General features: G+C 34.0%; 1 protein-coding gene across 1 annotated transcript in view; it reads left to right on the forward strand.

Annotated features, from left to right (window-relative positions):
- BAZ2B (bromodomain adjacent to zinc finger domain 2B) overlaps positions 1–25482 on the forward strand; it is a 426011-nt gene that overhangs the window by 312415 nt on the left and 88114 nt on the right. The window contains exons 8-15 of the mRNA XM_080798618.1: positions 811–1004; positions 9049–9249; positions 9553–9948; positions 14219–14825; positions 16475–16768; positions 17962–18022; positions 18830–18938; positions 19204–19305. Coding sequence (XP_080654744.1) covers positions 811–1004; positions 9049–9249; positions 9553–9948; positions 14219–14825; positions 16475–16768; positions 17962–18022; positions 18830–18938; positions 19204–19305 — 1964 coding nt within the window. The remainder of the gene's footprint in view (positions 1–810; positions 1005–9048; positions 9250–9552; positions 9949–14218; positions 14826–16474; positions 16769–17961; positions 18023–18829; positions 18939–19203; positions 19306–25482) is intronic.

A 25482-nucleotide genomic window follows, 5' to 3' on the forward strand; every position in this document is an offset into this window, starting at 1 on the left:
TGGAAGTATCTTCATTTCACGTCCAAGAGTAAATAAGTGATTTGAGGACTGCTTGCATGTCAGTGTGGCATAGGCAGGATTTGAACCTGGCCTTCTAACTCCCAGCTCCACTGCTTTTTCCTCTGTATCTCATTACCTCCTTTGTATAATCCAGCATAAGATTTACTTCTGTAATTAAGCACTAAATTCATCAAAACTAGTATCCAAGTACTCCTTTTTTCTTTTAAGTGATCATTAATATTTCTGCAGTTTATAACCTGTTAGAATAGCATTTGCAAATTATAATAGCATTTTGGATGGTTTATTATTATTATTATCATTATCATTTCTCACTTGGGTAAGAGCTTTTGGTGAGTTTGCTCTGAAAAGGGAAATGTTTGTATTTAATTATATTTCTAAACATTATTTTAACTGAAGTAAAATTCAGATAAATATAAAATTACCATTTTAAAGTGAACAATTCAGTGGCATTTAATGCATTAATTGTTGAACAACTTCCACCTCTGTATAGTTACAAAACATTTCATCATGCTAAAAGGAAACTCCATACCCCTTAAGCAATTTCTCCCCATTCTTTCCTCCCTCAGTCTCTGGCCATCACTAGCTTATGCACTGTCTCAGTGGATTTATTGTGAATATTTCATACAATACATGACTTTTTGTGTCTGACTTCTTTCATGATGACTGACTTTCTTAGCATGATGTTTTAGAGAGTCATTCATATTACATATAGCATATATCATTACTTCATACCTTCTTTATGACTGAGTAATATTCTCTTGGATAAACATGTTTGTTTTTATTTTCAAGGTGTAAATGGGTCAATAAATGGAAACAGTACATCATCTGTATCTGGTATCAACACACCTGTATTATCCACTACTGCTTCAAGTTCTGTGGGACAAACTAAAAGTCTAAGCTCAGGTGGAGGAAATCGAAAATGTAATCAGGAACAAAACAAAAATCAGCCTTTGGATGCTAGAGCTGACAAAATAAAAGATAAGGTAAGTTATTCCTTCCAGAACAAATATGTAACAGATCTTTATGTAAGCATTCCAAGCTTCAAACTACCTGAATCTATGGAACAATTTCTTATGAATCACCACTCCTATTTTACAAATGCTTATTTTTATGGTTTGGTACTAATAATAGGACTCTTAAAAATTACAACTGTCAGCACCAGTATAAATAATACAAATAGTAATAATAGCTAAGATTTGTGGAGAACTTAACACATAACAGCTCTACTCTAATTGATTTGCATATAATATCTATTTTAATCCTCTCTATACCCCTAATTAGCTAGGTATTGTTATTATAAATGGAGAAACTGAGCCTCAAAATAGTTGGCCAGTAAGTGGACAGGATTTGAAGTCCAAGTGGGTTGACCCCAGAGCCTCTGTTTTTAGGAAAACAAAAATGAGAAAACATTTTATTATGGGAAATTTGAAATCTGTAGAATAGACAGAATTGCATAATAATCCTGTGTACCCATTATTCATTTTTAAGAGTTGTCACCTCTTGGCCCGTTTTATTTCATTATATCTCCAACTGTGCAGGTTATCAGTTTATACCTCTCACCCTCCTCTGCTTGACCAATTGGCGCAGTTAGAGCTTGTCAGCAGAGGGTCTTGGAAAAACCCTGGAAAAAGAAAGGCTGTTTCTGGTTCCAGTGTTTTCTTCTCGCTCTCATGCTGTGGCTGCCAGTGAGTAGCTTTCAACCCAGCTGGCAGCTTCTCTGTGGTCTCTGTTTAGGAGACCTAGTAGTACACACCGTCTGGTGGGTCTCATGGGGATCCCAGCCAGCATCTTAGTAGTAAGTTTTGCTGGGATGCCGGTGGTTGGCTTTCTAGCTAATTTTAGTGGCACCCCAGTGAGGAAGTTACCAGAAACTTTTCCTGGCACTCCAGCAGGCATGTTTCCTATTTGCCAGCCTTGACCTGTGACACCTCAGTGAGCTTTTCTGCCATCCAGTGGGCAACAGCCACATCATCTGCAAAGTCTGAAGTTCAGCCTTGGATGAATGAGGTTGGAAGATAGAGGCCCTCTTCCAAGTTTACCTTTATTTTACTACTCTACCTCTGCCCTTCAGGAAGTGGCTGTTCCCTACATCTGCTATTTCAGTATTCTTTAGAGGTCTCTTTATCTCTCTTAGTAGTATTCATATTCTGCTAGTACTTAATAATTCTACATCATAAAATCTCCCGGTTCAAATAGCTGATGTGCTTTCTGCCTTCTGACTAGATTTGTCTGCCATAGAAAAGGTATTATCAGGAGTAGGGTGGATATGCAAATTGCAGATGATAAATTCACTCCAATATTCTGGTCATTCTGAGCCTTTAGATTTCCTCTTCTGTATCATGCCAGAGAAGCTGTGACATTTCCGTTTTATTAAATGTAGGCCTCCACTGAGTCTGGGTTTCATGCATACAAGCAGGTAAGCTGAGATACCTCTAGCTATATGAACTGATATATTATATCCAGACTTTCTCGTAAGTGCACCCATATTTACGAATTTGGTCTGCTCTCATTTGTAATTTCTTCTTGAGCTAGGAGTCTTGGTTTATTTTGATTTAAAATCCTAGTATCAACTGCAAACATTTTGGGAACAAAGATAATAACTAGGGCAGCATCTTCTCATCTCTAAATTCTATAAAAACCACATTGAAGGCCTGGTTTTCTGGGGGAGCAGAGTCCATGCACATCATTTTCTTCACCATCTCAGTTATAATATCAAGGGGCCTGTCTCTTCCCCATTGCCTTTACTTGCCTTCTTTGTTGTAGATCAATTGACCCTAAAAGTCTGAGAATTTCTGATCTTTCTATTCTTTTTTTTTTCTTAAAGATTTTATTTATTTATTTGACAGAGAGAGATCACAAGTAGGCAGAGAGGCAGGCAGAGAGAGAGAGAGGAGGAAGCAGCCTCCCCGCAGAGCAGAGAGCCCGATGTGGGGCTTGATCCCAGGACCCTGAGATCACAACCCGAGCTGAAGGCAGAGGCCCAACCCACTGAGCCACCCAGGCGCCCCTCTGATCTTTCTGTTCTTTTCTATTGATCTGTGTGTCTGTTTCTGTGGCAGTACCACACTGTTTTGATTATTACAGCTTTGTAGTAGATCTTGAGATCTGGAATTGTGATACCTCTAGTTGTGTTCTTCTTTTTCAAGAATGGTTTGGCTATTCAGAGTCTTGTGGTTCCATACAAATTTAAGTATTATTTGTTCTGGTTCTGTGAAAAATATTGTTGGTATTTTGATAGAGATTGCATTAAATCTATAGATAGCTTGGGTAGTATGGACATTTTAACAGTATTGGTTCTTTCAGTACATGAGCATGGAATATCTTTCCATTTGTTTGTATCATCTTCAATTTCTTTCATCATTGTTTTGTAGTTTTCAGAGTACAGGTCTTTTACCTCCTTAGTTTATTCTGGGTATTTTATTATTTTTGGTGCAATCCTAAAAGGGGACGTTTTCTTAACTTCTCTTCCTGCTACTTCACTATTAGTGTGTAGAAATACAGCGGTTTTCTGTAGATTAGTTTTGTATCTTGCAACTTTACTGAATTCATTAATTAGTTCTAGTAGTTTTTTGGTGAAGTGTTTAGGGTTTTCTGTGTATAATATCATGTCATCTGCAAATAGTGGAAGTTTTACTTCTTCCTTATCAGTTTGGATGCCTCTTATGTATTTTTTTTCTTATGTGATTGCTGTGGCTAGGACTTCTAATACAATGTTAAATAAAAGTGATGAGAGTGGACAGCCTTATCTTGTTCCCAATCTTAGAGGAAAAGCTCTTACTTTTTCACCATTGAATATGATACTAGCCGTGGATTTTTTATATATGGCATTTATTATGTTGTGATATGGTCCTGTAAACCTACTTTGTTGAAGGTTTTTATCATGAATGGATGTTGTATGAATTTTATAAATCTATTGAGATAATCATATGGTTTTTACCCTTTCTGTTATCAATGTGATGTAGCACATTGATTGCTTTGTGAACATTGTACTACCCTTGCATTTCTGGAATAAATCCCAATTGATTGTGGTGAGTGACTTTTTTTATTCAGTTTGCTAATATGTTGTTGATTTTTGCATCTATGTTCATCAGAGATATTGACCTGCAGTGTGTGTGTGTGTGTGTGTGTGTGTGTGTGTGTGTATGTTTTGTAGTGTCTTTACCTGGCTTTGGTAGCAGGGTAATGTTGGTCTCACACAATAAATTTCAAAGCTTTACTTCCTCTTCTAATTTTTGGAAGAATTTGAAAGAACCCTTATTTTTTTCTTTTTTTAAATGAACTTTTTTTGTTTGTTTGTTTAGATTTATTTATTTGACAGAGAGAGAGATCGCAAGTAGGCAGAGAGGCAGGCAGAGAGAGAGGGGGAAGCAGGCTCCCCACCAAGCAGAGAGCCCAATGGGGGGCTTGATCCCAGGACCCCGGGACCATGACCCGAGCTGAAGGCAGAGGCTTTAACCCACTGACCCACCCAGGTGCCCTGAAAGAACACTTATTAGCTCTTCTTTCTTTCTTTCTCTATTTTTATTATTTTTTATTATGTTATGTTAGTCATCATACAGTTTATCATTAGTTTCTGATGTAGTGTTGCATGAAAAATAGGTATTAATTCTTCTTAAATGTTCGGTAGAATTCACCTGTGAAGCCATCATGTCTTGGACTTTGGTTTGTTGGGAGATTTTTTTTTTTAATTAACATATAACGTGTTATTTGCTTCAGGGGTATAGATCTGTGAATCATCAGTCTTACACAATTCACAGTCTTACACAATTCTTACACAATTACACAAATCATCAGTCTTACACAACTCACTATAGCACATACATCCCCATTGTCCATCACCCAGTCACCCCATCCCTCTGACCCCGCTCCCCTCCAGCAACCCTCAGTCTCTTATGGTTTGTCTCCCTACCCGGTCCCATCTTGTTTCACTTTTCCCCCCACTTTCCGTATGATCCTCTGCCTTATTTCTCAAATTCCTCATATCAGTGAGATCATATGATAATTGTCTTTCTCTGATTGACTTATTTTGCTTAGCATAATACCCTCTAGTTCCATCCACATTGTTGCAAGTTGCAAGATTTGGGGGTTTTGACAGCTGCATAGTATTCCATTGTGTATATATACCACAACTTCTTTATCCATTCATCTTTTCATGGACATCTAGGCTCTTTCCATAGTTTGGCTATTGTGAACATTGCTGTTGTAAACAGTTGGGTGCACATGCCCCTTCAGATCACGACATTTGTATCTTCAGGGTAAATACCCAGTAGTGCAGTTGCTGGGTTGTAGGGTAGCTCTATTTTCAACTTTTTGAGGAAACTCCATTTGAGTTTTTGATTATTGACTCAATTTTATTGCTATTAATTCGGTCTCTTCACATTTTCTATTTCTTCCTGATTCAATTTTGTAAGATTATATGTGTCTGGGAATTTATCCATTTCTTCTAGGTTGTCCAGTTTGTTGGTATATAATTTTTCATAGTATTCTTTTATAATCTTTGTATTTCTGTGGTGTTACTTTTTATTTATCATCTTTATTTCTGATTTTATTTAACCGAGTGCTCCCTTATTCCCTTGATGAGTCTGGCTTAAAGTTTTATCAGTTTTATTTCTCTTTTCAAAGAACCAGCTCCTGGTTTCATTGATCTGATCTATTATTCTTTTAGTTGCTATTTCATTTATTTCTGCTCTAATCTTTAGTATTTTCATTCTTGTACTGACTTTGAGCTTTGTTGGTTCTTCTTCTTCTAGTTTCTTTTGGTGTAAGGTTTGGTTGTTTATATGAGATTTTTCTTCTTTCTTTAGGTATACCTGTATTGCTACAAACTTTCCTCTTGAACAGATTTTGCTGCATCTTAAAGATTTGGGATTGTTGTAGTTTCATTTATCTCCATTTTTTTTAATTTCCTTTGTTATTTCTTGGTTGATCCATTCATTGGTTACTAATGTGTTATTTAGCCTCCATGTAATTATGTGTTTTCCCATTTTTTCCTTGTGTTTGATTTCTAATTTCCTACTGTTGTGGCTGGAAAAGATGCATGATATAATTTCAGTTTTCCTGAATTTATTGAGACTTATTTTATGGCCTAACATGTTATCTGTTCTGGAGAATGTTCCATGTGTACTTGAAAGAATGTGTATTCTGCTGTTTGGGGATGGATGTACCTCTTAGAAATAGTGCTAAAATGTAGTAAGATCTGAAATCCCCATTGCCTTCACAGTGTATTAGGCATTGAACAAGATTTCAGAGGCATGCATATGAAATAGATCCTGTCCTTAGTTCTGATAAGAAGTCTACACTGACATTTCTAAATAAAATCAGTGCTGTTAAAGGAAAAAATATTTCATGTAACAGGGACTAAAAATGTACATAGGTACCTCTTTAATGATGTAAGAGGTGGATTCTCAGATACCATGATTGTGTCTATAGACATGTATGTTGAAATGACACTAGAAAAAGACTGGCTATCAAAGTAAGAGATTTTAGAACCTTAATATTCAGAAAAAGAACACCTTTGAATAATACGTTATCAGGCATGAATTTGTGATAGTAGGTTGTCAAGTAAAATGGAGATGAGGGACCTTGGAACTAAGGGGAAAAATCATACTTTTTTTTTTACCCAGTATTTTTCAGTTTTAAAGCTTTTCATTTTTATTTTTATTAATTTATTTTTTTAAAGATTTATTTATATTAGAGAGAGACAGAGCATGCAAGTGGAGGGAAGAGCAGAGGGAGAAGGGGAGAGAAAATCTCAAGCAGACTCACCACTGAGCATGGAGCCTGACTTGGGGCTCATTCCCATGACCCATGAGATTACCTCCTGAGCTGAAATCACAAGTAGATGCTTAACCAATTGAGCCACTCAGGTGCCCCTTAAAATCTTTTTAAATTAAAACATTGATTGCTTAGGTAACCCTTTTTATGAGTAGTTTGAAAAAATGTTCTTCATTTAGTTTTGATAATTCCTCCTGGGGGTTGCTATCTTAGTAGTATACATTGAAAATCAATGATTAATGTGAATTCCCTCATATACAATGCATGCATATTTACAATAAAGGTAGATATTTAAATTAAAGTACATCACAGACAAAAATACACACACAGCCTGTTGAAGGGAAAAAAAAAAAACAAAAAACACAACTGTTCAACTTTGAAAAAGTTCCACTCCTCTATTAACCTCTATTAAAACCCAAAGTGCTAACTTCTATTTAGACTCTTCATGATTTTCATAATCTTGCTATACATGCTTAGAAACCCGCAACAGATTTTGGTTACAATGAAGGAGATTTTTCTCTGCCAAATAAATGGTAGGATTAATGTTATTATATTGTTAGTATTTTGTTATTATAGTAATAGTATATTGTTACTATTGTTTCTCTTTAATCTCTACTTTGGTCTTTTTCATCCTGTGATACCCACACTATTCCAGGTCAATTTCTCATCACTCTGCTTTACTGTGAGGGAAAAAAACACAATTCCAGGAATGATGGTTACTTTTAGTCCTGCTTATTGAAGGGTGTGTATCCGGAGGAAACATTATGGTTGCTAGTTTGAAACAGTTAACACAGGTTACCATTGCAAGGAGAATATAACAGGACTGATTCTCTTCACTCATATGCATTTCATTTCATTTAAATCAAACTTCAGAAAACACAAAGGAAAGAGTCCTAATTTGAAATCAATAACTATCACTTCAAGTTGGCTTCTTTTTGTAGAAGTGTATTAACGGCTTTCATGCCCCAACTCATTAGTCATGACAGGCCATATTTCTGTTAAGACCATAACTTTTGTAACTCATTGATTTTGTAATTTATTGCTGCTTTTTCTATATTTTGTTCTTTATTTTATCTCTCAGTGAATCCTATTGAAATGTTCCTATGTAACTTTGGATTATACTCAATCTTATTGCTCCATCATGTCAGTATTTCTCCTTTTTAGTCTTCCTATTGGCAGAGTTTTAACTTTGCCATTGTTATATATTTATTTAGTCATAATTCATCTAATGATTTTTCCTCCTTTTTATCCACTACCATGGTCTAATTTTTTTTTATGATTTATTTATGTAGTTAGAAGGGAGCGGAGGCAGAGGGAGAAAGAATCTCAAGCAGACTTTCCACTAAGTGAGGAGCTGTGCTCAGGGTTTGATCTCATGACCCCGAGATCATGACCTGACCCAAAATCAAGATTTGGAGGCTTGACTGACTGAACCACACAGCCACCGCTACTACTGTCTGTTCTTTAAACACAAAAGTTTATTTTTATGTGACCCAGTGTCACTTTCTACCAATTTTGGATTTTCTTTTTCCTGTAGAGCCTTAAATATTGCAGAAATTAATATCTTTCTTTATCATATTTTCTATCTTTCCTGAAGTAAAATATAAAAAAATTAAATTCATTGCTAAAGCAGCCCTTAAGTCTTTTGCTACTTATTTTATCTTCTCTCCAGTACTTATTACATATGAAATTATTTGCTTTCATATTAGTCATTTGTCTACTCTACCACCACCTGCATTAGAGTGTAAGTTTCTTGAAGGCAAGGACTCTGTCTTAGATATCATTGTTGTTCAGCACCTAGAAGGTGTGTTTAGTATGTTATATGTAAATATTTGGTTATTGAGTCACTATCCACATAAAAAAGAAGACTAAAGTTAAATATAGAACTTCAGTATCTATAACTGCTATCATAACTGGAATTATCATTTCGTAAATTGCTCTTTTTAGTCTGCCATATATTTTGAAGCATGGAAGTTACATGAATAGATCTACATATATACTATATCAATGTTTCTAATGTTCTGTACATAACAGAGCCTGTACTTTTTATTGGAGAATTCCTATCATATAAGTTAATTGGATCTGTTTGTTGAATAATTACCCGTACAACATGTGACTTTTCTCTTTTTTCTAAAATGACATTTTGAGATGGAAATATCACTTGAAAATTAAAACTTACTTGATCTTAAAGTTCTTACTGAACTTTGAATTTTTCCAAAAATAAAGTCTTGCTAAAAACTTGTCTTTATCCAGAAACCAAGGAAGAAAACTATGGAAAGTTCTAGCAACAGTGATAGTGATTCGGGCACGTCATCAGACACCTCAAGTGAAGGCATTAGTAGTAGTGATTCAGATGATCTAGAGGAAGACGAAGAAGAAGATCAAAGTATTGAAGAAAGTGAAGATGATGATTCTGATTCAGAGAGTGAAGCACAACATAAAAGTAACAACCAGGTATAAAAAATTTATTGGCAGTATCCACATAGTCTTCCTATTCAGGAATTAACTGGTTTATCTTGACTCTCAAAGTCTATAAAGTTTAAAGTTAATCATGTCTTTAGTTCTTAACATTTGCACAAGAAAGGAGATGGAGAAACATTTTTAAAGGGACATTTGGTATACTTTCTAGTGAGCTTTATATAACTATTATAAATCATTAGCACTTTTTAGAGTACCCTTTTTTCTCCCAAGTTTTACTGCTTGGTATTCTTTGTTTTAATAGATATTGAGAAGTCGCCTTCTTATTTTTATTTACAGGTGCTATTACATGGTATTTCAGACCCAAAAGCAGATGGACAGAAAGCAACTGAAAAAGCCCAGGAAAAAAGAATACACCAGCCATTACCTCTTGTGTCTGAATCCCAGACTCACTCATCATTCCAATCCCAGCAGAAGCAGCCTCAGGTTTTGTCACAGCAGCTTCCATTTATTTTCCAAAGCTCTCAGGCAAAGGAGGAATCTGTGAACAAACACACAAGTGTAATACAGTCTACGGGATTGGTGTCCAATGTGAAACCTTTATCTTTGGTAAATCAAGCCAAAAAGGAAACTTACATGAAACTCATAGTTCCTTCTCCCGATGCACTTAAAGCAGGGAATAAAAATACCTCTGAAGAATCTAGTCCTTTGACCAGTGAAATGCGATCCAAACGGGTGAGTGAAAGATTATTTATAGAAGAATTTTATTATTAGAGAAAGAGCTCTTATATAGTCTTACAATATACAAGTTTAAATTAAATTCTACTCTTATTTCCATACTTCATTAGCTACCAGGAATAGAATTTGCACATCAGAAAACTAGATTTCTCTGATTTTATATTTACATATATATCTGCTTATTATATTTTTGGCAACACAGTTATGTCATTTTTTCCCCCAGGTATAATATTTAGTACCTACTACTAATATTATAATGCCCATTTACAGGCAATCAAATTGACATTCATATAGTTTAAATCATTCCCCCAAGATCACACTGCTAGTTAGTGATAGAGTTAGAATTCACATTTGGGCAGAGTAGCACTAGAATCCTTGTATGATATGCTGCCTTTCTTTCTAAAAAAATGTTACAGTGTCCTTGTCTATTAATTCTTATTTTGCTGTGAAGAATTTAAGAACAGGGTCAAAGTAAAAAAGACTTGAATAAGTATGGCTTTTTTGAGAATCTAAATGAATCGTCCTCAAACCCAAGTATACATTAGAATTACTTGGAAAACTTAAAAAAAAAAGAATAACACCTCAGAACCGATGAAATCAGGATATCTTGTGTTAAGACTAGGTAATTGCATATATCAGAAGCTTCCAAATGTTTAGCCAGATTTGAGAATCCCTGATCTAAATGGAATGACCAGCTGGGTCTTGGACATTGGGGAGGGTATGTGCTATGGTGAGCTCTGTGAATTGTGTAAGGCTGATGAATCACAGACCTGTACCCCTGAAACAAATAATATACATTATTTGGGATACACATTAATAAAAACATAAGGTAAAAAATAAATAAATGGAATGACCAATAGTATGCATATGCATATGATAACTTATAATGCACTGCTCAATCATAAGGAGGTATTATTATTGACTCTCCATGAGTAAATTATGCAAACTAAAAATTACATTGTTTGCGTTACTTTAAATTTTTATTAATGCGTATCCCATTTTAAGATAAATTATAGAGTGTATCATGAGTTACTGCATTTTGAAAGGTTTCTCAATTTTTAGAGAGTTTCTTAAATGTTTCTTATATGAAGAATTTTATATGACTGCCTATTAGAAAGTCACTTATTAAACACTTGCTTAATAAATGTAACCAACCTAGACTTCCTACACATATGAATTTATGTAATTCTTCCAAAATTGTGCGAGGTAAAGAAACTAAGATTTGGAGAGATTAAGTCACTTGCTAACATCACAGAACAAGTAAAGAGCAGAAGGATTTTAAACAAAGGTCATCCTTATATCAAAGCCTATGATTAAGATGAAATAATTTTGTTTTTCTGAAGTGATGATGGTAGTTCATGGGAAATATTTTATTGAATGGATCTTCACATTAGACTCAACTCTAAATGACTTAATCTACTTTTCAGGGTACCTAGTATTGAGTTAAAAGTGTATTTTATAAATATTTTTCTTAATCGGCTTTCTTTATATGACAGATAACATATAGAATTTTGCTTTATTCTTATGATAGTCTCTATTTCATGTTAGCCTTCCATGTATCTGCATCCTCAACTAGTCTGTGATTTTTTTTAGTATTATCTAATCATTGGTTTTTTCCATACACTTATACTATAGACGTTTAATTCAAATCAATATACATTAATTGGATTTATATACCAGTAGTGAATTTTCTTTATCAAATTTTACCTAGAGGATTTTTTTTTTTTTGTGGACTGCAGAGACTCAGGTAAGGGCTGGGGGAAGAAGGACTTGGAGGTAGGGGATTGTTTCAAACCTGTCTTCACATACTCCTGTCATCCAAGGGGCTATCTAAGAACAGCAAGGCATTTGCTGCTGTGCAGTTCTCAATTTTCTTCCTTCCTCCTTTTAATGTTCCACCCCAATATCAAAAAGCACAACATATTTGCTTTAAAAGAGTAACTACTACTACTCTTGATCTTTGGTTATTTTTGAAAATCTTCAGGTGTCAATATATGGAAAGTGAGTCTTTAGAATTATGGAGTGAGAAACAATTTCAGAAAATTAAAATATAAAACTAAAGTGCAAGGTTTTGTTTTCATGCTTGTTTAGATCCTATGTATTTAGAAGGAAAATTTATTACCTATAAAAAAAGAGTACAAAATGATTATATGTCATAATTTTGTTCTAAGAAATGAAAATATGCTAAATTTTTCTGCTGAAAGCTTAAATCAGTATATATTAAATATGAAGTAAGTGCATTATATATTTACTTATATATAATATACAATATTTCTGTTATATAAATATTAAGTAAAATTAAGTATGTTAATGTATTTTATATAAGAATTTTGCCTTAAAATTCTTTTTAAAAGGTAAACACAATTATTTAGCATCAGTTTCCATATTTTATTCACTGAATAAATACTAATTAAGCACTTTCTTTCTGTGAAGCATTGCCTTAGGTATGAGTTATTATGTGATAGTCTTTGTTTACAAAGTGAAGTGATACACTAAAGATGTTAAATAAGATAAAGCAGTTTATATAGGAATTGCATACTGCTTATTAGTACTGCTACTGTAAAAGATTTAATACATAATTCTATATTGCATTCCATCTGCATGTATACTTCTGAAGTGCCTACCACAAATTTCTGCCTACTAGAGTGTTAAGAGCCCTGCTCCATGCTGATAGCACTGTTGATTTTAATTTTAAGGCAACCATTTTCATTACAGATTTTTCCTTCTGAAATTCAGTTGTATTTCTAGTAACTTAAAATATTTTAATAATTCTGCTCAAGTTTTTATATATTAATTATATATATTTAATAAGGTTCATATGATTTTATTCTTTTCAAGAATATTCTGAGAACCAAATAATTTTTTGTTTCTTATGTAGAGATGTAAGTTTTATGGCTTAATGGCTTACAAGTCAGTTTTTTCCCAAAAAAGAATAATTTTTCTAAACTGTTTTATTACACATTTTTCACTGCTAATGTGCTAAAGGCACTCTAAGGTAGGTCCCACAGAATGTTGAGCCAGAAGTCCCAACAGCTTTATATCATATATGCTGTAGATAATACCGGCTAACAAATAGGAGGTAAAGGAGTTCAAAGGATAGAGACAACGAGTGCTTCTGGCTGGAACAAACATGGAAGGCTTATTGGGTGGAATTTTGAAGAAGGAATAAGATTTCATCAGCTTGAGATTTGTAAGAGGAGGACGTTTTAATCAGTAATTTTTTTAAAAAAAAGATTTTATTTATTTATTTGAGAGAGATCACAAGTAGGCAGAGAAAGGAAGGGGGAAGCAGGCTCCCCGCTGAGCAGAGAGCCCGATGTGGGGCTCAATCCCAGGACCCTGGGATCATGACCCGAGCCGAAGGCAGAGGCTTTAACCCACAGAGCCACCCAGGCGCCCCAAGAAGAGGACGTTTTACACAGAGAAAATTATTATAGCAAAATGTGGAGGTAGTGAAAGTATGACATACACAGGGCATGGCAAAATAGTCCCGTTTGACTAGAAAGTTGTATTAGTGCCTACTTGAAAAGTCATTTGAGTATCAGAATTAAGTATTTAGGCTTTATAAAGTTGCTAATGAGAGAGGAAACACTAAAGCTTTTAACCAAGGAGCTCATATAACAAAGTAAAGGCTTTAAATTGAGATAAAATTGGCATTGGCATATAGCATATATTGGGATTTATGTGGGAAGAACGGATGGGTTGGCTTAAGTTTGCATAATGTTTTAATGAGATAGGGATATGGCTGACTTGGAAGAGAGAAAAGTAAAAGATGTTTTTCGAGTTTCAAATTTAGGTTATTGAGACAATGGGAGCAATAATAATGAGAGAGGGGCACTCAAGAAACCTATGTTCTGAGGGGAGAAAGGCCAATTGAATTTTAAACATATGTCTAGCCAAGATTCAGCAACCAACTAGTCATTACTGCCACTAATTTTAAGCACGTGCATATTGTGATTTAAATTTGTATATGAGGGGCACCTGGGTGGCTCAGTGGTTAAAGCCTCTGCCTTCGGCTCTGGTCATGATCTCAGGGTGCTGGGATCAAGCCCCGCATCGGGCTCTCTGCTCAGCGGGGAGTCTGCTTCCTCCTCTCTCTCTGCCTGCCTCTCTGCCTACTTGTGATCTCTATCTGTCAAATGAATAAATAAAATCTTAAAAAAAAATTTGTATATGAGCAGCTGTTGTCAGATATAGAATGCAAATAAAAGTAGTCTTTGTTTTTATGGCACATTGTTGTTTTGTTTTTTAACTTATCTTTCAACAGGAACAATATAAACAGACATTCCCAGTGCAGTTAAAGAAACAAGAGTCATCCAAGAGCTTGAAGAAGGTTATTGCAGCTTTGTCAAATCCAAAAGCAACCTCTAGTTCACCAGCACATCCAAAACAAACAGTAGAAAACAACCACCCTAATCCATTCTTGACAAATGCACTTTTAGGTAATCACCAACCAAATGGAGTTATTCAAAGTGTCATTCAAGAAGCTCCTCTAGCACTTACTACCAAAACTAAAATGCAGAGTAAGATTAATGAAAACATTGCTACTGCAAGTAGCTCTCCTTTTTCCTCACCTGTAAATTTGAGCACAACCGGGAGAAGGACCGCTGGCAATCAGACAACTGTGATACCCTCCGCCTCTCCCATGGTGCATCCTCAAGGGAAGGAAAAAGTGGTTAGCAATAATGTAAACACAGTAAAAACACAGCTTCACCCTCACCCTGCAAAATCTCTAGTGGAACAGTTTAGGGGAACAGATTCAGACATTCCCAGTAGTAAAGATTCTGAAGATTCAAACGAGGATGAAGAAGAAGATGACGAGGAAGAAGATGAGGAAGATGATGAAGATGATGAATCTGATGACAGCCAATCAGGTTATTTTCTATTTTTAAATTTGAAGTATTTATCTAAATGCTATGTGGACCAAAACAGTTAAAGGAGGTTCTTAGTTCACAGACTTGTAGTCATTGTCATTCCCTGTGTTTCACACAGCTATGAGCCTGTCCATAGTGAGCTGGTAAAATATTGGAGTGATTGAAATTGGAAATCCTGAGTTAAATTCTCAGCTTTGTTATTCATTTAACATTAAACAAATAAAAACTTTAAATGAATATAGATGATGCATAAATTAATAATGAACTTCACAAATTTGCTTAATTTTCATTTAATTCATGACCATTCATTTGTCCTTTCTTTTTCATCTCTTCTGCTACTTATTTAAATGTGTCAGTAGATGTTTTGAATGAAGGAGGTAAATTTGTAGTCAGTCATTTAGAAAGCACCAAAATCCTAAATCGCTATGAATGTCCATTAGCAACACAGAATTTATTTAATAACAAGTAGAGAGCTCCTTGATTTTATTTCAATTTGCTTTCTTGTTTTGCTTGTTTTTTTAAATTTCTTTCTGTTTTTCTTCCCCTTAACTCTTCTCATTGTTCTACAGAAGACTGAAAGCATAAAATATAAGATAACTTAAATTTTATATACAAAGGTGAATACATATTATAAAAATATTTGGATTTGTTATGGTCAGCCACAAGTCCAGTGGTAAATTTTCTAGCTGTCAATATGAATAGGAAAATACAGTCAGTTATACAATTTAAAGTGTCTAACGTAGAAACAACCTACTTGCTCAGGGGGGTAAGAACAAATTTTCCTGATAATATTTTTCTTGGGATTCCCCAAAATACAACTTTGCATGATCAAGTATGTATATCGTTATTAATAACTTTCAAAGGCAATTTTTGTAACAAATTTCAACATAGGAGATGATAATACACAAAACGTGATTCCACAAAAATTGTTATTCTGAGAACCTTTAAAATACATTGCAAGTATCAGGCCTGTGTTTATCGAGTTTAATCCAGGAATAAATAATGCCCATCTATAGGAAGAGATGCATTTATAGGACTACATTCCTAGACCAAACTTAAATTGTTAAAACAGTAAATGATCCCACATAATAATTTCTGCAACCTGGTCTTTGTGAAGCCTAAAAAGCCTGATGAGGTCTTGCACCTGAATAAAATACAGCCAGAAAAGCCAAGAATCTCTCCAAAAATTGTTTTCTTTTACCTCAAAGCCCACATGAAAGAATGATGGTAGTTCCAGCCTTTTCTTCCTCATACTGAACCTAGTATACTTCTTAAGCTATAGGAATCTATTAATTTGAAGAATCAATTCTATTCCCTCTATACCTTAGTTTCTCTATTAAATTAAGAATGATTTTGAAACCACTAAGCAGGACTCGTCATGTGAATAGTGTCATGTGAGAAGAACTGGTTTATGATTAAAGTGTTGAGTAAAACCGATACTTTTAACAAAGGATTCTGAGAATTTGTAGTCTGCATACACTGTATTCAGATAGCTTGTTAGATAGTAATTTTTACATGAACTCTTCAGGAAAGTCGCTCAGTTGAGTTCAATCACAGATGCTGATTCCTAAACTATTCCATTTAGATACAAACTGCAAATGTTGGTGATTATCTAGTTATAATATACAAATGCTTCTTTTACTTCCCAGAATCAGATAGTAATTCAGAATCAGATACAGAAGGATCAGAAGAAGATGATGATGATGATAAAGACCAAGATGAATCAGATAGTGATACTGAAGGAGAGAAAACTTCAATGAAACTGAATAAAACAACTTCCTCTGTCAAAAGCCCTTCCATCAGTCTCACAGCTCACTCAACACCTCGTAACCTCCACATAGCAAAAGCCCCAGGCTCTGCTCCTGCTGCCTTATGTTCTGAGTCCCAGTCACCTGCTTTTCTTGGCACACCTTCTTCCACACTTACTTCAAGTCCACACTCTGGTACCTACACTTTATTTTTATTATTGTAAAGTAGAAGTCAGACCATAGCAAGAATTCTTATTTATACAGTGTTCTGGGGATGACCTCATTGAAATCAAGTGTTACAGCTAGATTCAAGGTTGGCTAAGAAAGGTCAGCATGTATTTTCCAAGGGTATGACCCATTACCATTTTTATTCTGTGCTTTCAGTTTAAGAACCTGGTTGGTGACAGACAGCTCTTGATTTGGAATATTTTCCTCCTTTTGTGTTCAGTTTATGCCTCTAGAATTTAGAATTTGACTAACAGTTGAGCTTTTTGTACTTTATAAAAGTGAGCTCCCTTGGTTACTTAAGATACAGTTGCATATCTGCCCAACACATAGCCAAAGGTCATTTGAGTTAGCGAGTAGCATTATTATTTCATTAACATGCCACATCTTTTTTTTTCTATTTGACCTTTTATAAACTTTTAGAGGTCTTCATTAAAAGTTTTTACATTAATATTCCAAAAGGACTTTTTGTTTCTGTTTCAATAGCTAAGAAAATATAGAGGTATATAGGACAATATCATGTTGCTTTACTTATTTCACTCTTTTCTTAGAAATGTCTAGTTTTGCTTTCATTTGCCACAGACCAGTATGATATTCTACTAATTTAAGAAGCACACATTTGCATTTGTGAAACTTGGCTGTTGTCTACGAAGAATTTTACGTATGATCATATTCCTATTCTTTTGTACTTTCGGTTAAAAGATCTAGTAGTAGTTTTGACTATAGATTTGTATGAACATAGAAGTTATATTATTTTTAAGTGTGTGAGCCAGCTGTTGAAATTTTTCAGCATCTTAAAACTCATATTCTCAAAGAAAACAACCGTACCTAGTTTTCTGAAACCTCTATCTACAATTTTCCTCCTCCTTCTTTAACTATTTCTTTAAATACAAATTGAGAGGAAAGCTATGTATTTTTACCTTCCACTGTATTTTCTTTAGAAAGACCAATTATTCTGTCATGTAGACCAAAGAAGAGAGAAAAATAAAATCCTCTGTACAGTGTGTTTTGTTGCACATCATCTAAAAGTAACCTATGAATTGCAGAAATACCTTAAGTAATTCAAGTTATTAAGACGTGTTAAAGAAAAGTTTCAAAACTATCGAAAAATTGTCATCTATATAAACTAATCTTTTATGTTAACTGGCTGAATTTTCTTGAAGGCACTTCCAAAAGAAGAAGAGTAACAGATGAGCGTGAACTGCGTATTCCTTTGGAATATGGGTATGCAAAATAAGACTTCTCTTTTTGCTTTGCTGCCACATATTTATGTATGTTTGATTTCTCACTATATCTCACACTCTGCTATTCATGAAAGAATTGAATATACTGCATAGTATTTATTAGAGCAGAAGAGCTAGAGCAAAGGGCAAAGAAGTTGACATATCAGAAAACTGAAATTAAGGCTAACTGCAGCGTTTAGGTATAGCAGAGCTGGGATGGGATCAGGCAACCAGTGGGACCACGACTGGAAAAAAAAAAATAGCAAGAGAAAATCATTTGGCAGAGGGGAGGGCAGAGACACAGTTAAGAGTATGAGAGGTTTTTGCAAAGATAGAATTAAAGGACAGCAAAAGCCACAGTGGGCAAAACTGGGGGACTTGAGCAGCGTGTGGCTAAAATGGTCTAATTGGAACTGAGAAGTTTTACGCTCGAAGTAGATAATCCTCAAGGGCCAGAGAGCCAGGTTTATGGTACTCTTTTCACCTAAAGCTTTTCAGATGTAAAAATCATTACACATTGACACCTGCTACTGAATTTTTCCGAATACCCAAAGTAATACCAGTTAACGATTTCTAAGAAATGTAACGGAGTTTAATATTTGTAACTTTAGTCTGATTAATTTTTAGTGGAATCACGTAACTAAAAATCTAAATAACTTAAATGATAAATGTATCTGAGCTGTATGATTAGGGATTTATATTTGTTTTACTTGTATTTTTTATGTTGTCTAAAAAGCATGTGTTCTTAACTTTTTTAAAGCTTTCTTAAAACTAAATATGTTATAACCCTTATTTCTGTTATGTGTAGCTGGCAAAGAGAGACAAGAATAAGAAACTTTGGAGGGCGCCTTCAAGGAGAAGTAGCATATTATGCTCCATGTGGAAAGAAACTTAGGCAATACCCTGAAGTAATAAAGGTACATACTTTTCACCAAATAATATACATTTGGTGCCTATTAAGCATGTTTGTGGAAAAAAGGTGCTCTCCTTTCTCAGATAAAGTTCCTTGATACAAAATATTCTCTTGTATGGGACTAAATGTACTTAACTTAAATTGATCTTCTCTAAATCCATAGCCCCTTGATAGAATATGCAAAACGTTAGTGTCCTGAAGAAAGCTCTACATCAAAGCTGGGTTGTAATTATTAAAACCTGAAGTGGAAAAATATGTGATTTTTTCAGTATCTCAGCAGAAATGGAATAATGGATATCTCAAGGGACAATTTCAGCTTCAGTGCAAAAATAAGAGTGGGTGACTTCTATGAAGCCAGAGATGGACCGCAGGTATCCACTTTTTAAAAAGTATAGTCTTTAAACCAAAAAGTAGTACCATAACCTAAATGAAGTAAATTTCACTACACTCTGAAGCATTGCCTTTTGTTAGTTAATTCGTATAGCTATACATATAACTTTGTGGTTAACACTCACCAAGGCCTCAATTTACTATATTCCAGTAACAAGGAGCTTTGACATAATAGATGTCTTTGTCAAGTTTTTTAAGGTCAATATTTTCCTATTTATTTATTTTGTCAACAATTTTACAGTTTATACAGGTATAAAAGTATCTGCATGTTCCCGTGAAATATAGGAAAACATTAGTTCCCTGAAAGGTAAACTAATTTAAAGGTAAATTTATTTGAATAGTAAAAATATGTTGTTAGAAGTCAGTCCAAAGGGGAATAAATATGCCTTAGTTTTATGGAAGGAACTTGTCCATCTGATTATGCCATGCTACATGATCCATTGTCACAAGTTTGGTAATTTGGAGTGAGGGAAGTTTCCTTAATATTAGGTGAGTGAAATTTCTGCTTTTTACAGAAATTGAATTTTTGAGTTAATTGTATAGATTTCTGAAAATATCACCACAACTCCCTTTTTGCCTATGGGTTAAGTACACAACCTTACCAATCAGCACAATGAACCCACCAGAGACATTTGATTTCCTGTGTGTTTCCTATAGGATTTTGCTTTTGTTTCTTACTTGGATTCAGCTGCATATGCTTATTATTCCCTTTAACTTTATCAGCTCCATTGAAAGAGGACCTAGTTAAGGAGTGAGGAGACCTAGATTGTTGTTAATCTATGAAATAGACTTCGTGAGTTCACACATCAAAATAATGCCTCTTTTTTCCTCAGTTTCCTTGTCCGCAAAGTAAAGACTATAATAATTTTACTTTTGCCTCATAGGATTATGGTAAGGTTAAAATGCGATCATATGCTTGAACATACTTCAAAAGATTAAATTGCTCAGCCAACTGAAGTTGATATTTTCTTTCTTGACTGGATCTTTCTTTCTTTTGGCCTATTATAATGCATAGAAAGAAATGTTTTCTGTAATAAATATTTTCTAGTTTGAATCGGCAGGTTCTTCCATCTTATCTTACCCTCTAATTTTATAGTTAGAGAAATAAAAAAAGGCCTTCCTAATTCTGCAGGAGGTTTGTTTTTTTTTTGAGACCTCCAACATTAAGGGAATTTTCCAAGATCACACAGTCTCAACCAGGCAGAGACATAACTAGAATTTTGGGTTTCTAATTGTTCTTTTACCTTCACCATATAACCCATTTTCATTATTATCCATGACTTTTTAAGGAACAAGTTATGTCCAGTTCCACTTGTTTCTTTCCTGGTAATTCTAAAATGCTAAAATATATTTCTCGGAGGCTCAGTTTCTTTATTAAAATATTTTCTAGGATTTTTCTCTGTTTATTTTTTAAACTTAAAAAAATGTTTAAGGCACCTGGGTAGCTCAGTCGGTTAAGCGTCTGCCTTCAGCTCAGGTCATGATCCCAGGGTCCTGGGATTGAGTCCACATCAGGCTCCCCGCTCAACAAGGAGTTTGTTTCTCCCTCTCCATCTGCCTCTCTCCCCATTGATGTTCTTTTGCTCTCAGTCTCTGTCTCTTAATAAATAAATACAACCTTTGAAAAAACATTTTTTTAATGATTTATTTGTAAAAAAATTTTTAAACGTAGACTAAATCTGTTGTCAAACAGATCCTCAGAATTTGTTATTATACCCACTTCCATATATACTGGATCAGTTTTGTAACATAAAAAAGTTAGAAGATAATAGTAATTTTATTTAAAAATTCCAACATTTTTTAATCTTTTGGCTCATGGTATAAATCCTGACTTGTCTTATTTGTGCCAAAGATATCCTTATGTTTTTAAGTTGAATAGATTTTTGTTCTGAGAGGAAAGCTAATTGCTGTTCAATACATAAAGGATTTTTAGTTTTATATCAGTGATAATTAGACTTAATCTATAAAGCCTCATTAGGCAGACTAAAATGTTCTTTGACATCCATTCACTTTTTATTAAACATAATCAGTGTTTTCCAAATGTGTATTGCTTTGTTGAGAGATCAATTCATCAAGGAAATATGATGAATTACTAAATTCAGAATATGTTAAGCTGCCAGCATTTCGGCAGACTGCTAAGGGAAAATATTAGCAATTTTGAGAGCACTTCTGTCAGTTAAAAAAATTAGTAAGTTGGATTCGTTTCAGGATACTTTGAGAGAACAACAATTAAAGGTAAGTAATCCAAAAAAAGTTCAGTTAATTAGTGAGAAATGTATATAGTATGTATAATTATAAAACCATATACATTTCCATATATTGTATGATGAATATATATAAGCATATAGTTAATTAGAAATGTATATAATTTTGTGATAATTTTCTATGAAAATGAACAAAGATTATATATTTTTGTTAGAGTAACTATGGTGTGTGATAATTTGATTACCCTAAATTTTGTGGAAGATGTGAAATATAGTTTGGCTAAGCCACTGATACTATGCAGAAGTGATCTGTGTGTTTTTACAATATGTCTGCCTTTATACAAGTTGTGGAAAGGGAATGATGACTGTGTAGATAATGAAAAACAAAACTGTATATTGAAGGATTCGGAGGAAATGTGTCGGAACTTTAAAATGATAGATGTAATGGTTGGTGGTATAGTAGATCATTTTTTTTTCTTCCTACTTCTTGTAAGTTTTACATTTTCTAAAATTTGCTTGTATTACATACAATGTGAAAAACAATTTTCTATTAAAAAATATATTCTTCTACCCTTTCTAATAAGCTAAGCATTCAGTTTTCCAAATGCATGGAGGTTTTACATGATGATTTTGAATATTATTGCTACAATTTTCCAGGCTTCGTTTACCTATTTTGGGTGTTTGATAGCAAGTGCAATGCTATATTTGCAGATTTGTTATGATTCTTAGTCACTTTACTAATAAACCATTTGCATTGGAAAATATATTTTCTTTTTTTTTAATTTTCTTTTTTCTTTTTAAGATGTTATTTATTTATTTGATGGAGAGAGAGACAGCGAGAGAGGGAACACAAGCAGGGAGAATGGGAGAGGGAAGAGCAGGCTTCCCACTGATCGGGGAACCCAATGCAGGGCTGGATCCTGGGACCCTGGGACCACAGCCTGAGCTGAAGTCAGGCACTTAACAACTGAGCCACCCAGGTGCCCCCTGGAAAATGTATTTTCTCTGTCATATTTTTCTTTTTTCTTGTAAAGTTATCAAAAATAACCAATATTCTGTAAGTTCTGATTTAGTTCAAGGTATTTCAAAAATTTCAGCAGTGGTATTGCAAAGCTCTATATTTTACAAATAAAATTTAAGAAATGATAATTTCTACTAGAGGATAATTCTAGTCTGCTGTGGAGAACCATGGTTATTTTAAGTTATTTGGCACTCAAGGTATTTCTGAGCTAAGATAGACTATCTATATATGCATACTATATTTGCTAAGAGCAAACATCTGAAAAATATTGAAAACATCTGAAAATGTGCACATAATACAATAAGTATGAGCACTTATGTTTATTGAAATTTAACTAAGTTCATCATTAAAGGACAACAATCTAATGATTGCTTTTACAAAGTAATAAAGAAAAGCCTTTGCTTAAAGTAAATAGAGTTGACACAAGAAATGGAGGGGGGAACCTTTGATCTATTCATTATCAGTGTTATTTATCTCAGGCTACAAAATGTGGTAAGAGATTTGTAGACTCAGCTATTTGTCAGTGTCTTCTGATACTTATATGCCAATCACTTCCTGCAGGCTTCTGTGAAAACAATGATTTTAGGGATAATAGGCTTCATGGAACAAAATGAACCCTCTTATAAGGCCATGCTTTAACTGGCTGGCTACCTTGTAATGAAATTCTGTTAACTATTTTAGCCAGTGAAACGCCTTTGAAAAGAGGATAAGGTAAATAGATTTCTTACGGAGTTCTGCTTTATCACATTATAAAGAACTTGCTGAAGCTAATATTTATCGTTTTCATTTTATTTTGGTTTTGGGTATCAGGATAATAGACAGTTAGGATGAGCTCAACATATTTTGGTAAATATAAAATAAGATTATTTTTATTTACCTAAATAAGGTATTTAGGTAAAAAGTTTTCCACACTTTTATTAGGAATATATGAAGGCTTCAAGACAAATTATTAATGATACAGATTATTTTGAAATATATGATTGTCTACTTTGAAAGTATTTTTGTGAATTGTAGAAAACATTTAAGCATAAATGTAATAATTAAGTTTATTTTTGCAACCAGTAAGTTCATTAGCATAGATTAATGAATGTTTACTGTATTCAGGATAGAAAAACAAAGAAAAGGAAAGAAGCAAAGAAGGAACAAGTTAAAAGTGACTTAGGAAATGCTGCCTTTTCTATTCGAGATATGTATTTTTTAAAAAGATTTTTTTTCTCTTTAATGGTGTAAGGGCAGGAGAAAAGAAAAATATTTAAGGTTCTTACTATAAAGAGCCTTTTTTCTTAGTCATTTAATCAATAAATATTTGTGGCAAATACTTAATGTGCCAGGCATTTTTCTTCCAGATAAATTTTCCCTAAAGGCATTTTCCATAAAGAAAACTGTGAACACATTTCAAAAACTACAGAAATGAAATCCTGGCTTTGAAGAAACAAAACAAAACTAGTGTTTGTAGAGAAACTGAAGAGTACAAAAGACATAGAAGTTATGGTCACTGGCTTTGAGAAGATAAAAACGCTGAGCACAATGCTGTCCAGCAAAAATCAGGATTTTGTTAGTAAGGAATATAAGGAGACTTCACAACAAAGCAGACAACACTCAGTCTCTGGCAAGATTGTAATGCTGCTAATTATTTCATATAAGTAAAGAACAAAAGATTGGGAGTCAATAACCAGGGTTCTAATTCAACTCTGCTGTTAACTGTCACACCTAATGCAACATAGCTGTGGGCATATATGGACGCTGAGAACATGACAGATCAGTACCAGAAATCTAAAATACTGAAAATTTATGTCACTAATTTACCAGGTAGGATTTTTGATGGCTAGGCAAGGACCTCTACAAGGAGGCCAACTGTATGAATCCCAAGTGTAGAGCTTAAGAGGTATTTGAGGATCATTGCTCTTAGAGGGTAACCTACTGTGAGTAATTAGAAAGCATGGCCAGCATTGTGGAATAATTGTATCAAACCACATATTTCTCAATGGTTTTTAGTAGGTAACACCCATCTCCCCAGCATAGATAATCTTACTCTTTCATATCTTTGAAATGTTATTCAGTAAATGATATTAATAAACTATATGATTACAGTAGATTAAGAATCCCTAATGCTGTAAAGTTTGTGGTACGTGAAGCTCCCACTACCTATCTCTGGCACTGTAAAGTAGCTAAAAGTAGACAGAATGCTAAATTATGAAATAGGTGTAAGAAAATTCAACAAAATTTGATTTTTCTCATGATATTAACATTAGCATTTTTCTTAAAATGGGAAGTTCTGTCAAAAATATTTGATGCCCTCAATTTGCTTGTGCCCTAAGTCTCCTAACAGGGTAGACTCAGTTAGAGTCTACCCTCTCCTAACAGTTAGACTCATAACAGGGTAATTCGGCATCCTATGTTACTTTGAAAAACTGAGGCCTCCTTTTCTAGGCCTTAATTTCCTAATGTAATGTGAAGGATAGAAATCAAAGGATGTCTTTAAGATCAGTTCCCTTTTATGTAAGACATTTGAAAAGCTTTTTAATTAACTAATTTTTAGGAAGTAAAGGATTCAGAAAGTATACTTACAAAGAAAAGGTAGTGAAAAAAATCTGTTTTGTTTACTTGAGCTGTGGTTACATTTACTGAAAATTACTTACCCAGAAATCAGTTGGGTAAATGATAATTCACCAAATGATTAAAAAAAAAACAACTAAAATTTTCAGACCAAATACCTTAATCCAGATTTAAAATAGTCACCTCAGCTATTATACTACCAGAGGCAAGGACTGGGATAGAGAAACAGGTCATATTCCAGAAAAATACGAGTAAAGTTGCTCCATTCACTTATATAACATTGAGCATTGGAAAAGTATTAGACATCTCAAGTGTTAACATGGGAATTGAACACTTAATGGCCCAGGACTGCAAATCCGTGCTGAAATTACTGCAGC

Source organism: Martes martes, assembly GCF_963455335.1.
Source record: "Martes martes genome assembly, chromosome: 3".
Lineage (NCBI taxonomy): Eukaryota > Metazoa > Chordata > Mammalia > Carnivora > Mustelidae > Martes > Martes martes.